We start from the raw sequence: 13,102 nt of genomic DNA, 5'->3' as shown, positions 1-13,102 counted from the left end.
CTCTCTCTTATTCTCTATCTCTCTTTTTCTATTACAATTTTAAAATTATGCGAAACAAATAACCCAAATGTACAATCCCTTGATCTGATTTCCAGTTACGCCGCTTAACTTCAGATTACAGCGGCCATGGTTACACAGATAAGGGCTGGGTTTTCCAGATAAGGCCGTGTAACTTACAAATTACAGGCCATGGTTACATTGATACAACTTGGGGTTTTTCCTCCGCGAGAGGCTCCCAGACGATATCCCTGAGACGGGCGGTCGCGCTGTGGTAGAAATTCTGGAACTCCAGCGTGTCCCCGTTGGCCTTGCGCAGCTCCACCATGTACAGCGATGGCGCCACTTCGAAGACCTTCAAGGAAAGATGGTCACGTGGAGTTAGCCAAGATTCTTTTTTATTTTTTGTCTGCCAAGAGATTATAGACAGAAACACGGCGATGGAGGAGGTTAGAGAGAGAAAGACACCTGAGTGGAAATGGAGAGGTGGCCCTTGCGCCCCGTCTTCTCTCCCTGCAGCTTCATCTGAAACGGTGGGAAATAAACGGCGTCAATTGTTGTATTAAGTTTTACCATGCAATATTATTTTGAATAATTACTTTCAATGATTGAAAAAATGGTGATTTAGCAAACCTTGTAGCTGTTCTTCTGCACGGCGAATCCCAGCGGTTTGGCCACCTCCTCGATCTTGGCCACAATCTCACCCGCCGGATGCTTCGAGGCGAATCGGGTTTTGCTCTTCACAGCCGCCTGTCGCATTCCACCGCAACCGTTATCAGTTATAATTTTTTAACGCTCTTCTAGTTTCTTCTAACTTCGTGATCCTCTTCTTTTCCTCTTTGTGTCTTCTATCTTCTTAATCCTCAAAGTTGTTTTTACTTGAGCATCCACTCCTACTTTCTTGCAACTTCCAAATCATCTTCTTGTTCCTTCTAAGTTATTAATCTTCTTCCCCTAGTTTCTTATAGTTTTCACATCGTCTTCTGATGTCTTCTTCAACTTTCTTTGAGCTTCTTCTTCCTCGTCTCGTTTCATCTAGCTTCTAAATCTTCTCTAGTGTCATTTATTAGCTTATTCATCAAAGTAGAGATTAGACTTTTCAGAGGAACTAACCGCCGACTGCTTCTCGAACAAGTTGCCAAGATTGAGGCCTTGGGACGTGGCGATGAGCTCGAATGCGTTCATGGGCACCGGCCGTTCGTCCCTCTTCTCCGTCACCACATTCGCAGGGGCCTTCAAAAAATAAAAAGGATATCGTCAAAGCTCGACGCAAATTTAGCGTTCATCGACAACAAGAAAACGATGGCGAGTTTTTCATTATAATCCGCAAGAACTATATGTAAACATTAATCTAAGAAAAATTAACTCACCATATAATTATCGAAAACTGCATCCACGTCGTCGAGGCAGATCTCTGACTGTTCAAAGTCTGGAGGTCTGAACCCTTTCTTGAACCACTCATTCTCTATCACCTCCGCCATTGTGATCCTCTGATTAAAGAAAAGTCTGTGTAAATGAAAGCAGACATTACGTAGTCCTACATTTTGATACTGCTCTAAATTAATGAAAGCAGACATTTCAGTGAGTTTAATACTGCTATAAATTCAATAAGATCTAATAATTTCTATATGAATTAAAAACTATGACATTAATACGTCAACTGCGTTTGTTTTTCATTTTGTCATTTTAATATTGTTTTAAAGGAGTTGATCCCGACCCTTCCTCGAACCCCGCGTTCTCTATCACTTTAGTTAATAAATTCTGTCATGTAATCATAGCTACGGTAAATGTCAGCGGATTTTATTTTAATGTAAGAGTTGGCGGAACTATTGCTATGATTGTCTTCAACGCTAATTCCTCATATATGAATAAAACTCCGAATTAACGTGCAATTCTGAGTTAATTTTTCATTTTTTTTTGAAATTTATAAAACGGGCTGGTCTTAATTTTTGGCTTACAGTCAGAGGATCCGGATCAAGCATTCTCTTTATGAGCTTTTTCGCGCCCGAGGAGAACCAAGGTGGGGAGCTGAATTCCGCCTTAAATATCTGAAATTCATCGATGACGATGGTCAACAATGGTCAATTCAATGAGTATAAAGTTGACGATTATAGAAAAATCAACGAGAGACGTCACCTTTTTGTACAGAGATGGGAGATTGGAGTCGTCAAAGGGCAAGTAACCAGCCATGAGAACGAAGAGGATGACGCCGCACGACCAGAGATCCGCCTTGGCACCATCATACCCCTTGTTCTTGATTACCTGATGTGGACGCAACGGACGGCTGAGATCAGCCGAAAACAAGAAACAACAAAGAAAATGAAAAGGTATGACGAAGATGTTACCTCGGGGGCGACGTAGTTTGGCGTCCCGCATGCGGTATGAAGTAAGCCGTCTTCCTAATAATGTCATTAAGGAAGATAATTACACCATGGGTCATCTTAATCTCTTCATGAACTCGTACAAAACTCACCCGAAGTTGCTGAGGCAGCGCGCTGAGTCCGAAATCAGTCACTTTGAGGACGCCGTTCGAATCCAACAGCAAATTCTCGGGCTAACAAACGAAGGCAATCATTTTCTTAATAACTTTTAAATAATCTTCGTGCGTGCGCATCGTTCGGAATTTTTTAATTTTTATAATTTACCTTTAGATCCCTGTGGAAGACTCCTCGGCTGTGGCAATAATCCACAGCGCAGATGAGCTGCTGGAAATATTTCCTGGCTTCGTCTTCCTTCAATCTCCCGTTCGAAATCTGAAATCCTAGGGTTAGGGTTTGGCCATGAAGATGAAGATTTGCAAGCGTAATCTATAAATGTATCCGCGATTACTCTGTCGAAAAGCTCTCCTCCGGTGACATACTCCAGAACGATGTAGATCTTCGTCTTGCTGGCCAGAACCTAATCATGAAGAGGAACCTCAGTGGACATTATCGATCATATGGAGGAGAAAGAAAACGGATGTTATCGCTCGGCTGACCTCTTGCATGCGGATGACGTTCGGATGCCTGATCAACTTCATTGTTGCGATTTCTCTCTTGATCTGAAAACAATAACAAGGAATCGCTTCCAGGTTCAGATCGACGAGGTTTTCGGAAAAAACGATAACTGAAGTTGACGAGGTTCTTAGGTATAATTATCATTATCTGATGATAATAGGTACCAACTAGAAAGATCGGATTGAAAGTTGTATTAAATTCTTGTCCAGGTTCAGATCGATCAATTATCGCAAGGATTATCGTTATCCTACGATAGTAGAGACTAACGATCATGACTTCAATTTCTTATCGAAAATCCATGATAATAACTATGAACTAGAAAACGCAGATCGAAAGTTGTATTAAATTCTTGTTGCGCCTCAGATCGATCATTTATCCGAAGGGTTATCGTTATCCTATGATGGTAGAGATTAACTATTATGATTTCAATTTCATGTCAAAAATCCATGAAAGTCTCCGAGAGGATTATCATTATCATATGATAGAAACGCTCAACTAAAAGGAGCAGAGAGTTTGGAGAACTCCGTATCTGACGATATTCTCTTGATCCAAAAAAAATCGAAATTTTTTCTACCCTCAATCATATCGACGAGATAGGAGGCAGGAAATAAAAACATCAGAGAGTTCGGAGTCTCCCCTGATCTGGAGAAAAAATTATAATTCGCGTCCACCGACAATATTATTCGAGAGGATTACCAATACCGGATGCTAATAGGCGTAAATGAGAAACATGAGAGAGCTCAGACTCTCGGCAAATCGGGGAAAAAATAAAGATGAATCAAGCCGATACTAAGATCAACAAGGTCTTTCGAGATCTCTCCTTGGGTTTTGACGCATGATTCGAGAAAGCTAAATCCAGTAGGAAGGAAAAATCAACGTCAGGCGATATTTAAAGATGAACTGACCTGGGCGATCATCTTATGCTTAAGGATCTTTTCCTTATCGAGAATCTTAATCGCAAAGTTTTCTCCGGTTGTCATGTTCCTGGCGAGCTTGACCTTGGCGAAGTTCCCTTCTCCCAGCGTCCTTCCGAGCTCGTACTTGCCCACCCTCGTCCCTCCAGGGGACACCACAGGGGATTCTCCTCCTCCCTTCATCTCTTCCCTCCCCTTTTTCCTTTCCCCTTGGGCGCCCTCCCTTAAGACCTCTTTCTCTTGCTGGGTTGCCACACCTGCGACTTCTCCACCACACTCATCTTCCTTTCCCCGTCGGAACAAGACGATCAATGACGAGATACGAAGATTAAGAAGAAGAACACGAACAAGAACAAGAAAGGAAGAGGATTAACAAGATTAAGAAGGAAGGAGAAGAAGATAAAGAGGAGGAAGAACCCAGAAGAAGAAGAAGCTTGAGAAGGTGATAACGGATATGAAGATTAACCAGAAGAAGACGAGGAAGAACAAGGAACTAGAAAAAGAAGAAGAAGAAGAAGAAGAAGAAGAAGAAGAAGAAGAAGAAGAAGAAGAAGAAGAAGGAATTGAGGGCCGATTTCGCAGCTTTTAGGAAGAAGACGAAGACCCGGAAAGAGATCTCCGGGGGCTGCAAAAGCCACCGACCTCTGAAATGAAGGGAATCAGCAGGCGAACCCCATCCTCGACTTTGTCGACGGGGGCAATTTATAAGGCCGGTAGAACACAGGCTTTCCACAAGTTCGAGCAGACGCCTTATCCGCCGTCCGATCCACAGTTAACAGTGGATATCGCACCCGCGAGCTACGTTAGACCGTCCCCAAAACGGCCTCTTCTTTGGGCCCCAAGTAAAGGATAATCGCGAAGGAAAAAGATAAATATGAAAAAAGAAATTTGTATCCCAACGCGTGAATTCCGCGGCAGCCGTTGACGTTTCCTTTTCTTGGCCAAAAATTATTGCGCCTTGGCAGGCGCCAATAATTCGAGCCATAATTAATAGTTTAACTGCATTATTCAGGGCATGGCGAGGTAGATTAGATTGCATGAAATTCAAAGCTCTTATTTTTTTGATAGAATAAAAGAACGAACCCGTGTGCTGGGCACGTGATAGGCTGCCTCAGCCGACGTTATTTGCAGACGTTAAAACTATAAAATAATACTCGACCCGTGAAATCTATTGATCTGTCACTTTCTTTTCTTTACAGGCCAACCAATCTGCCGAATTGCAACTAAAATACCAAAAAATTAGGCCACGAAATGTCATTTTCAGTTCGACATGGGCCAAAACTTGCTTCACATATATATTGTTGAATATGGCACATTTATGGGTGCAACGGCTCAAAGGATTAAACATTATGCTGAAACTAAAAAAAAGCATAATTTCTAAATTGAGGTCCCGTGTATGTTGAAAACCAGGTCGTCAAATTAGTTTCAAGGCACCAAGTAGTAATATTATTATTCTATTAGGATGCTATTGTATTAACATTTAGGCAGCTCAATATTTTATTTATGGCTCAAAATTTTTCAGAGAGTTTTCATTTTCTTCCTGATGGGCCAGTCAACGGGAAAACAAATGTCAACGAAGTGTCCTATTCAGCCTGATAATGGGCGAGGCGTAGTTAACATATATTTGCTGAATAAGATGCACTTATGGATGCAATGGCCCAAAAGATTAAACATATACCTGAAACTCTTAGAACCGGTATTGCTAAATTCAGTCCATTCTATTTAGAAAATCCGGTCGTAAAACTAGTTTTAGGGACCCAAGGAATAATATTGTTACTTTAGAAGGTTGCGATTGTCTTGATATTGTTATCATCAGTTTTTATTAATTATTTACCCGACAAGGAGAGGAATTTCTAAATTCACTTCTGTAGTATTTTGAGACTGAGCTTGTCCAATTAATACAGAGTTACTGAATTTTTAGGAAGTTTTTTCTTTAAGTTCTTTGCCACTTATTGACCAAAAAACGAAAAATTAGGCAGGGAATTGTGCTATCTCAGCCCCATATGGACATCAACGCATTTCATATAGATACTGCTTACTATGCCGCACTTATAGGTACAACGGTCCAAAATTAAATATCTATCTGAAATTAGGAGAACCAGAATTTTTAATTTGGCTATTGTAAATAGAGAATCAGGTCGTGGGACAGGTTTTAAGATACATTAGCATTAATCTTCTTTTTCTATTAGGATGGGATCGCACTGATATTTCTGTCGCTCATTGTTTTCTTAATGATTAAAATAATTTGAGGCAGGTTTTCTGTATCAGGCCGAGGATCCCATTTTAGGTCGATAATGTGCGGGCGCCCATTGTTTTCTTAATGATTAACTAATTTAAGACGAGGGAAGTCTGAGAATAGTTGACAGATAAAAGTTATATCTTGGGGGACAATTTAGGACGAGGTCAAGTTTGTAAAGACCATTCACGACAATATCAAACCTTACACTCAATGGTTACTTCTATACTTCTCTTTGTACTGGTTTATCCTTATTGTTGGTGGCTTTAGTTCTCAACAAATAATACAAGCATGGAAATTAGTGGATCCCCATCAGTATTGGATTTGAATCATTCATAAGAGGCAAGTGCATGTGATTTCGACCTATAAAGATGAAAAATCCTCTGGTGTCTAGGCTCTGAGATCATGTATATTTTCATCCAATGTTTCTCTTCATTTAACTTCACTGCGATGGTCCGAAAGATCCAAAAAGTACCAACTTTTAAGTAATTTAAGATAATGAAGCATTAGAAACAATGGTTCAAAAGCCAACAATATGGGTATGTTCCAGGTATCAGTTTCCCATCAGAAATTTTATCGTGCCTCCTTGAAGGTTTAGTCAAAGATTGAAGGGTTATGACATTGGACGCGAAATGTTTGTGTTCCGGAGAAGGTCAATATCAGTATTTTCATGCGTAAAATCTTTAATTGAGTGGAGAACTCATGGTCAATCTTCGAAACATGTCCACACCAAAAAGATTTCAATCAATGAAGAAAAAAAAAGCATGATGGATGATATGAATGACGTTAGTTAAAATAGTGATCTTAGATTGTACATTCAAAAGATCAAACCTTTGACTTTTGAACTGAAATTGTAAAGACTATCGTGTCATTTATCAGTCGAAAAATGATAAATAGTTAGATTTGGTTGTCTTTGATTTGATTAGTCAATGACATTGTTACCGCCCCTTTTGTATGAATTCGTGCATACTTAGAAAAGTATTTAATATTTCTAGATATGAGAATACTTGGTTAAAAACCTTATGTGTTGTTTGCCTGGCGTTATTGAGGGTTTTCTGGAGTCAGATTCTTGGTGAAATTGAGGGTATTTAGTTAATTTTATACGGATAAATAACCAAAAAATAAAATAACACGTTGATGCCAGCTAATTTGTTGCATATTCACATTAAAAAATACAACAATTTCCTTCACAAAATATCTTTTAAGAACTTGATGTATGATACCAAAAATTAAAGTTCAAATACGGTTGAATGATAGTGAATCATCCCGATGCCTCATTAAATGCCGATGGTTCTCATTAATCGGGTAAAAATAAATCTGCTGAAAACAGATTCTAGGGAAAATAACCGTCGTCTACCTGATTACCTTAATTTATTTTCTATCTGTTCAAAAATCGGAACCACCATCGACCCAGCTCATTTCTTTTTTATTCTTGAAGAAAACCCAGGCCAAATCAGACATAGAAGAAGAGAAAAGAATCTAATCTTATCCGTCTGCCTATCCATTGAATCACGAATCTTCATTTTTCTGGCAGAAATCTCGGAGGTTGTCAAAGGATGGCAGCCACTCCACATATTCGCCACGGTTGTGCTATCGACACTGCAGTCTCATATTAAAATATAAACGGATAATCGAGACGAATAATCAAATATGTGAAAGCAAACTTGTATGTTATCGCGTGGGTTCCGCGGAAACCATTAACCTTTTTTTTTCTCGCCACAAACCACTGCGCTTCGGCTGGTTACAATAAATCGAACAATAATAAATAGTATAGTTGCACTGTGAAGGGCACCTGGCGAGGTTGATGGAGATGCCATGCTATTTAATCCACTCATTTTTTAAGGATACTTTAAGATAAATGAAATTAAAGAACTGGGAAAGTGGCCGTCCCCGCTTGATACCCGTCTGCGACAACGCGTGGGCATGTGAAAGTTTGAACCAACGCCGTTGAACCCACGTTATTTAAGACATTAAATATAAAAAAACATACTCGACCCTTGAAACCTAGACAGATGTGACTCCTGGTTGTTTGCTGGCTCGCCAATCCTCCAGATTTTAAAGAAAATTCAAGAAAAATCGGCTCGAGATCAGCATTAAGTTAATTCATATAGATATCGTTGACTATGGCAAATATGGGTGCAATGCCCGAAAGGATTAAATATTACATGTACCTATTGATATTAGTTTTTAGTCATATTGCAGTTAGTTCTATTGCATAATATTCTTGTAGAGTATGGTTTTACAGATATTTGCGTAGGTAAATAATTTTAATCAATGAATATAAACGGTTTTTTCCCACCATGTTAAGAGTTCCATTTTAGTAAGGTAATGTGTTGTCCTCACAGTAAATAAAACAATGGGTTTGGAGAATATTGGATCAATAAGCTGTACAGTTTGGTAGACTATTGAGCTCAAGATTCGAGTATTTATTTATCCAAGGTTCTCCAATCCCTTTGTTTTAATTTAGCGCGGGGACAATTGAGCTCATGAGTCCGAGTTTATATGCCCCTTTCACAGCCAGATAACTATTTTACTCCTTCATGAGCATTGCTAAAGTTCCCCTTATACGGGTGTATCATGGTTGTTTATGGATCTGGGTGTTAACAATATTCTGAAATCATTTTTTTGTTGCCTAGTTTTCCATTTATCTTGACATGGGTAAACACATGGTTGACCGCAGGACCATGTTCAAATCACATCAAGATTTCAAGCAAAAGAGAAATAAATCATTCTGATATGAAATTAACATGACTGGGCATCACACAGTACATTCCACATCCAACATAGTGGATAGTGGTGAAATTTCATATTTGAAATCCATAAATGAATTACCACGGTGGTTCACTCAATAGAAGCAATTAAATTTATCTAAAATGAAGAAGCTTTATAGAGGACAGCACAGTGGAGGGCAAGGGCCTTTAAAGAGGAATGATTACATGTAATATCTGACATGGAAATATATGTCACTCAAAAAATTTTATGCTTCATAACTAATGAAAGAATGCATGTTCTCATTTATTTATTTCATATTCTAATTATTCATGAATAAATATTGGGACATTTTAGGATAGATTGATGATCCAAAATGATTAACATTCTGGAAATGAAACTAATAAACTAAATTAAACCAAGTCACCAGATGATAATATAATCACCAGATGATTAAACCAAGGACACCACTAACATATCTAGCCTCACGGCCTATCCACATGACCTTCACAATGTTGAATCTGGTCATTGTTCCCTTGAGTGAAACTCAAACTTGAGATGATCTCCTCATCATCAAACCTACAAAAAAGGCATACTTTTGATAGAATTATTAAAGAGAATGGGTGAGGGGGTTTCCCAGGTCTGGTTTTCAAGGGCACCTAAACCATATTTATCCTTTTGAGGAGCATATCCTAAAAGTTCCAAAAACTTCAGTATGTTTACCAATGCCAAAAAATATTACTTTTGTGTGTTGTATTATTCTCTTTAACATCTGTATAGACATATTTACCACAATTATCTAACCTAATTAGGTAGTCGTATTAACATAGAAATTTATTAATCAGGATTGAACTTAAACGAGTTGAGAAAATGTGTAACCAGCAGATGGGGTCCCATGCTATACCTTCGTAGTCTAGGAGATAGAAATAAATATATTACTTTATTCTTTGAAAATTTTTGGCCATTAATTGGTATGTATAATAATCCTTTAGAATCATGGCACTTCTTAGTGGCTTATTGTACAGTTAAGAATGAGACCAAAATTTCCACTCTAATTTCGATATATAATGAACAAGATATCATCATTTAATAGCTTATCTGATATTTATAATTCTATGTTCATGGATTTAGTAACATCTTCTTCCTTGAATAAACCTTCTCGTTTATTGAGGGTGGACAATCTCATTGTGAACACACGAGTACCTTCGTGGAGTTGTACATGCTTCCAAGTTGGCTGTATTGAATCACATGGTTGGAGACTGACAAGACATAGTCAAACCACAACTTTCCATCCAAAAGATATCTTTGGTGTCTCAAGTATATGGGGAACATTCACAGGCATGAGATGATGTCATCATATTATAATTAGGGTATGATATCATTTGACGGATACATATTTGGAGATAAATTTAGTGAACTATTTCCATAGAGAGCATCATCTATTCTTAATGCATCTCTAAAAATGCTAAGGGATCCATCATATGCATCCCAAGAATGGGACTTGGTAGTGCCCTTCCATCCTGATATTTCACTGTACTTCTCTAGTATCATTTGACAGAAAATTTAGAACACATATTCAAATAATATTCATCATATTTTAATCATTTTTTATGGGCTTTCTTGTAAACATCAAACCACAACTAATAATAATGAATATATATTTATTACAATGAACATAAATAATACTTGGAAGTTTGAATGACCTGCAGTCAAACCACAACTGTCCATCCAAAAGATGTCATTGGTGTCACAAGTCTATGGGGAACATTCACAGGCATGAGATGATGTAATCATATTAACATTAGGGTATGATATCATTTTACAGATACATATTTAGAGATTAATTTAGTGAACAATTTCCATTGAGAGCACCATCTATTCTTTGTCAATCTCTACAAAGTGCTAAGGGATTCATCATATGCATCCCATGAGTGGGACTAGATAGTGCTCTTCCATCCTGATATTTCACTGTATTTCTCTAATATCATTTGAATAATAAAATTTAGACCGTATGTACAAATAATATTCATCATATTTTAATCATTAAAGTTTTATGGACTTTCTTGTTAACGTGACATGCTAATAATAATGAAAATCTATTTATTACAATGCACATAAATAATAATTGGAAGTTTGATTGGCCTGCACGCAACATAATATCCCCCAGAGGTATTTAATCTAATTCATATTCTTTGAAGAATAATTAATCATAATCTGACGCATAAAAAATAATAATTAGTCATTGTTGATCATAAAACCCAAATAACACTCTTTTTCTTGAAAAAAAGAAAACAGGAGAGATGCTCACGGAAAAATGATGATTTATTCAAAGAAATTACAATTGTTTTAGACAAAGAGATGATTATTATTCGTCTCATGACATTTCAATCAAAAGGTCTAAGCATCATGAAATACTTACATCCTGACCACCAATGGCCTTCTAATCATTGTTCAGATGCATTTCAAACCGCACAACATGACATCTCCAAGTTACAAGTGAGAAACTATTTTTCTGTTTTTGAATTACCTACCATAAAGAGCCGACAAACTTTCAACGAGGGTGTTTCATAACTATGTAGATAGCTGACTGAAAATTATTGGCTCACTAGCTCCAAAATCTCAAGTTATGTGTCCAGACTTATAACAAAAAATGGGTTTCTAGTGCTAGACATAAAATTTGAAGTATAAATGAATATTATAAAATAAAAGGTTTGTGGGTTAAATTTTTCATTGCATGGACACTAATTCATAATGACATCGTACGTACTATAATTAGTAATATGATTAATATGATTAAATTATATAGTAGAAGGTAAGAATAAGGATTTTATAAAATCAAGAAATAGGGAGGATGAACTGCCAATAACAAGGCAAATGCACGAAAGTGACATAAAGATCCAGGTTGTAACAGGTGAATGCCGAGTAATATAATGACAAGACTGTGACATGAAGGTGGTATGATGTCAGCATAGGGTGTATGGATGCAAAGCAGTGGCAGGATAAGGGTAAAATCAACCTATGCTAATGATGATGTCAAGAAAGATCAATGTAAGACAAAGATACTTACCCTAGATCCTTATGCTCAACCAGGTTCATTGTTATTTGCTAGTGCAGGTAAGCTCCCCTTCTTCTCTGTTGATTTTTCCCACACACCTAGAACACGAAGAACAAGCTTGATGGATCGCTGAAGCTCATTATCTTCCAATAGACCTACATGAGTACGAAGCAAATTTAAGGACATGTTTGATAATGATCCATACCTCTATATATAGATAAGAGGGTATGGATTGAAAGAGGAGTGGAAGCCACAACATCCCTCAAAACTTCAACTCATATGGCCTTATGGATCATTATATATCAAGCTTTGAATTTGGAGCAATCCTATCCATCTGCTATTTCTCTCTTCTCATTATCAGTGCTGATGCTTCCCTATTCTCCTATGGTGGGGGAGATGTTCAATCATTAATAATTTAATGATTGGGGTGATCATCTCACCCTCCACAGACGTGCATTGTAAGGTAGCCACATGTATCTGTTCATAAGAAAAGATAAAAAATAACATCTGAATATTATTATTATTTAATCCTCTTGACCTAGCTGCCTACCACTGCGCACCACATCATAAGATTCCTCTTTTCATCATTTCCTAGAGAAGAACACACATTTCGTGACATGACATGACCGTACTTGCCACTCTTTTTCATCTATGTGTATCGCTGCAATTTTTATTTTTCTTTCAATTTTTTATTGTTTTTCTTCTTGATCTAGGAATAATATTTATTGTTATTAAGAAACCTTCTTTTTTTCTATTGGTCCTGTAAATTAAAACATTAGAAACTGTTAGTTAATGATACAGGCATTATGACATCAGGAATATGATGCCATAATTGCACCTTTTCGCAATGATTAGCACATCTAATCATTGCGAATACTTTTGATTGGTCGCTGATACCATGCATCATGTACATGAAGTTACATATCAAATTCATGCTTTTAACGCTTAATTTCATTGATAATGATGCATGTTGTCATTGTTTAGTGTAATTTTCTCCATGACCATGTCAATCCATCAAATCCTGATTTTTTATAAAATAGTTATATGATTCAATAATAGTTGAACTTTCTTATGATCAACTTATTTAATACTAAGTATTATATTAAGTTAAATGGTGCAGGATCTGGGTGGATATGCAAGCCAAGAGGAGGATAAGAAAATGAGAAGTGAAATTGAAATTCAAGTCTTGTAGTTG

The 13,102-nt window shown here is 37.3% G+C and overlaps 1 protein-coding gene across 2 annotated transcripts; it reads right to left on the bottom strand.

Annotated features, from left to right (window-relative positions):
* Positions 1-59: 59 nt before the first annotated feature.
* LOC144708204 (CBL-interacting protein kinase 23-like) lies at positions 60-4,600 on the bottom strand. 2 transcript variants are annotated; one of them, XM_078581415.1, is made up of 13 exons: positions 3,899-4,599; positions 2,975-3,037; positions 2,827-2,895; positions 2,643-2,750; positions 2,471-2,551; positions 2,343-2,396; positions 2,134-2,259; positions 1,956-2,045; positions 1,368-1,487; positions 1,111-1,230; positions 631-747; positions 466-522; positions 60-352 (listed from the first exon to the last, which is right to left on the bottom strand). In XM_078581415.1, exons 1-13 carry the CDS (start codon positions 4,088-4,090, stop codon positions 194-196), a joined length of 1,356 nt encoding a protein of 451 aa, XP_078437541.1. In that variant the 5' UTR covers positions 4,091-4,599; the 3' UTR covers positions 60-193. The 2 variants fall into 2 exon arrangements, with proteins under 2 accessions (XP_078437541.1, XP_078437542.1); XM_078581416.1 differs by lacking the exons at positions 60-352; positions 466-522; positions 631-747; positions 1,111-1,230 and having other exon boundaries at positions 1,367-1,503; positions 3,899-4,600.
* Between the last annotated feature and the right edge of the window lie 8,502 nt (positions 4,601-13,102).

This window comes from Wolffia australiana, chromosome 10 (genome assembly GCF_029677425.1).
Source record: "Wolffia australiana isolate 7733 chromosome 10, ASM2967742v1".
Lineage (NCBI taxonomy): Eukaryota > Viridiplantae > Streptophyta > Magnoliopsida > Alismatales > Araceae > Wolffia > Wolffia australiana.
Note: the sequence above shows the minus strand (reverse complement) of the source record. Positions and strands in the feature narration are given on the sequence as shown.

Bases quoted from the DNA above. Each gene is read 5' to 3' on its own strand.
- LOC144708204 (XM_078581415.1), bottom strand. From the start codon at position 4,090: ATGAAGGGAGGAGGAGAATCCCCTGTGGTGTCCCCTGGAGGGACGAGG. The intron at 2,751-2,826 runs GTAATCGCGGAT...CTAGGATTTCAG, and splicing joins GAGGAGAGCTTTTCGACAGA to ATTTCGAACGGGAGATTGAA. The intron at 1,231-1,367 runs GTGAGTTAATTT...TATTTTTTGAAG, and splicing joins CAGTTTTCGATAATTATATG to GCCCCTGCGAATGTGGTGAC.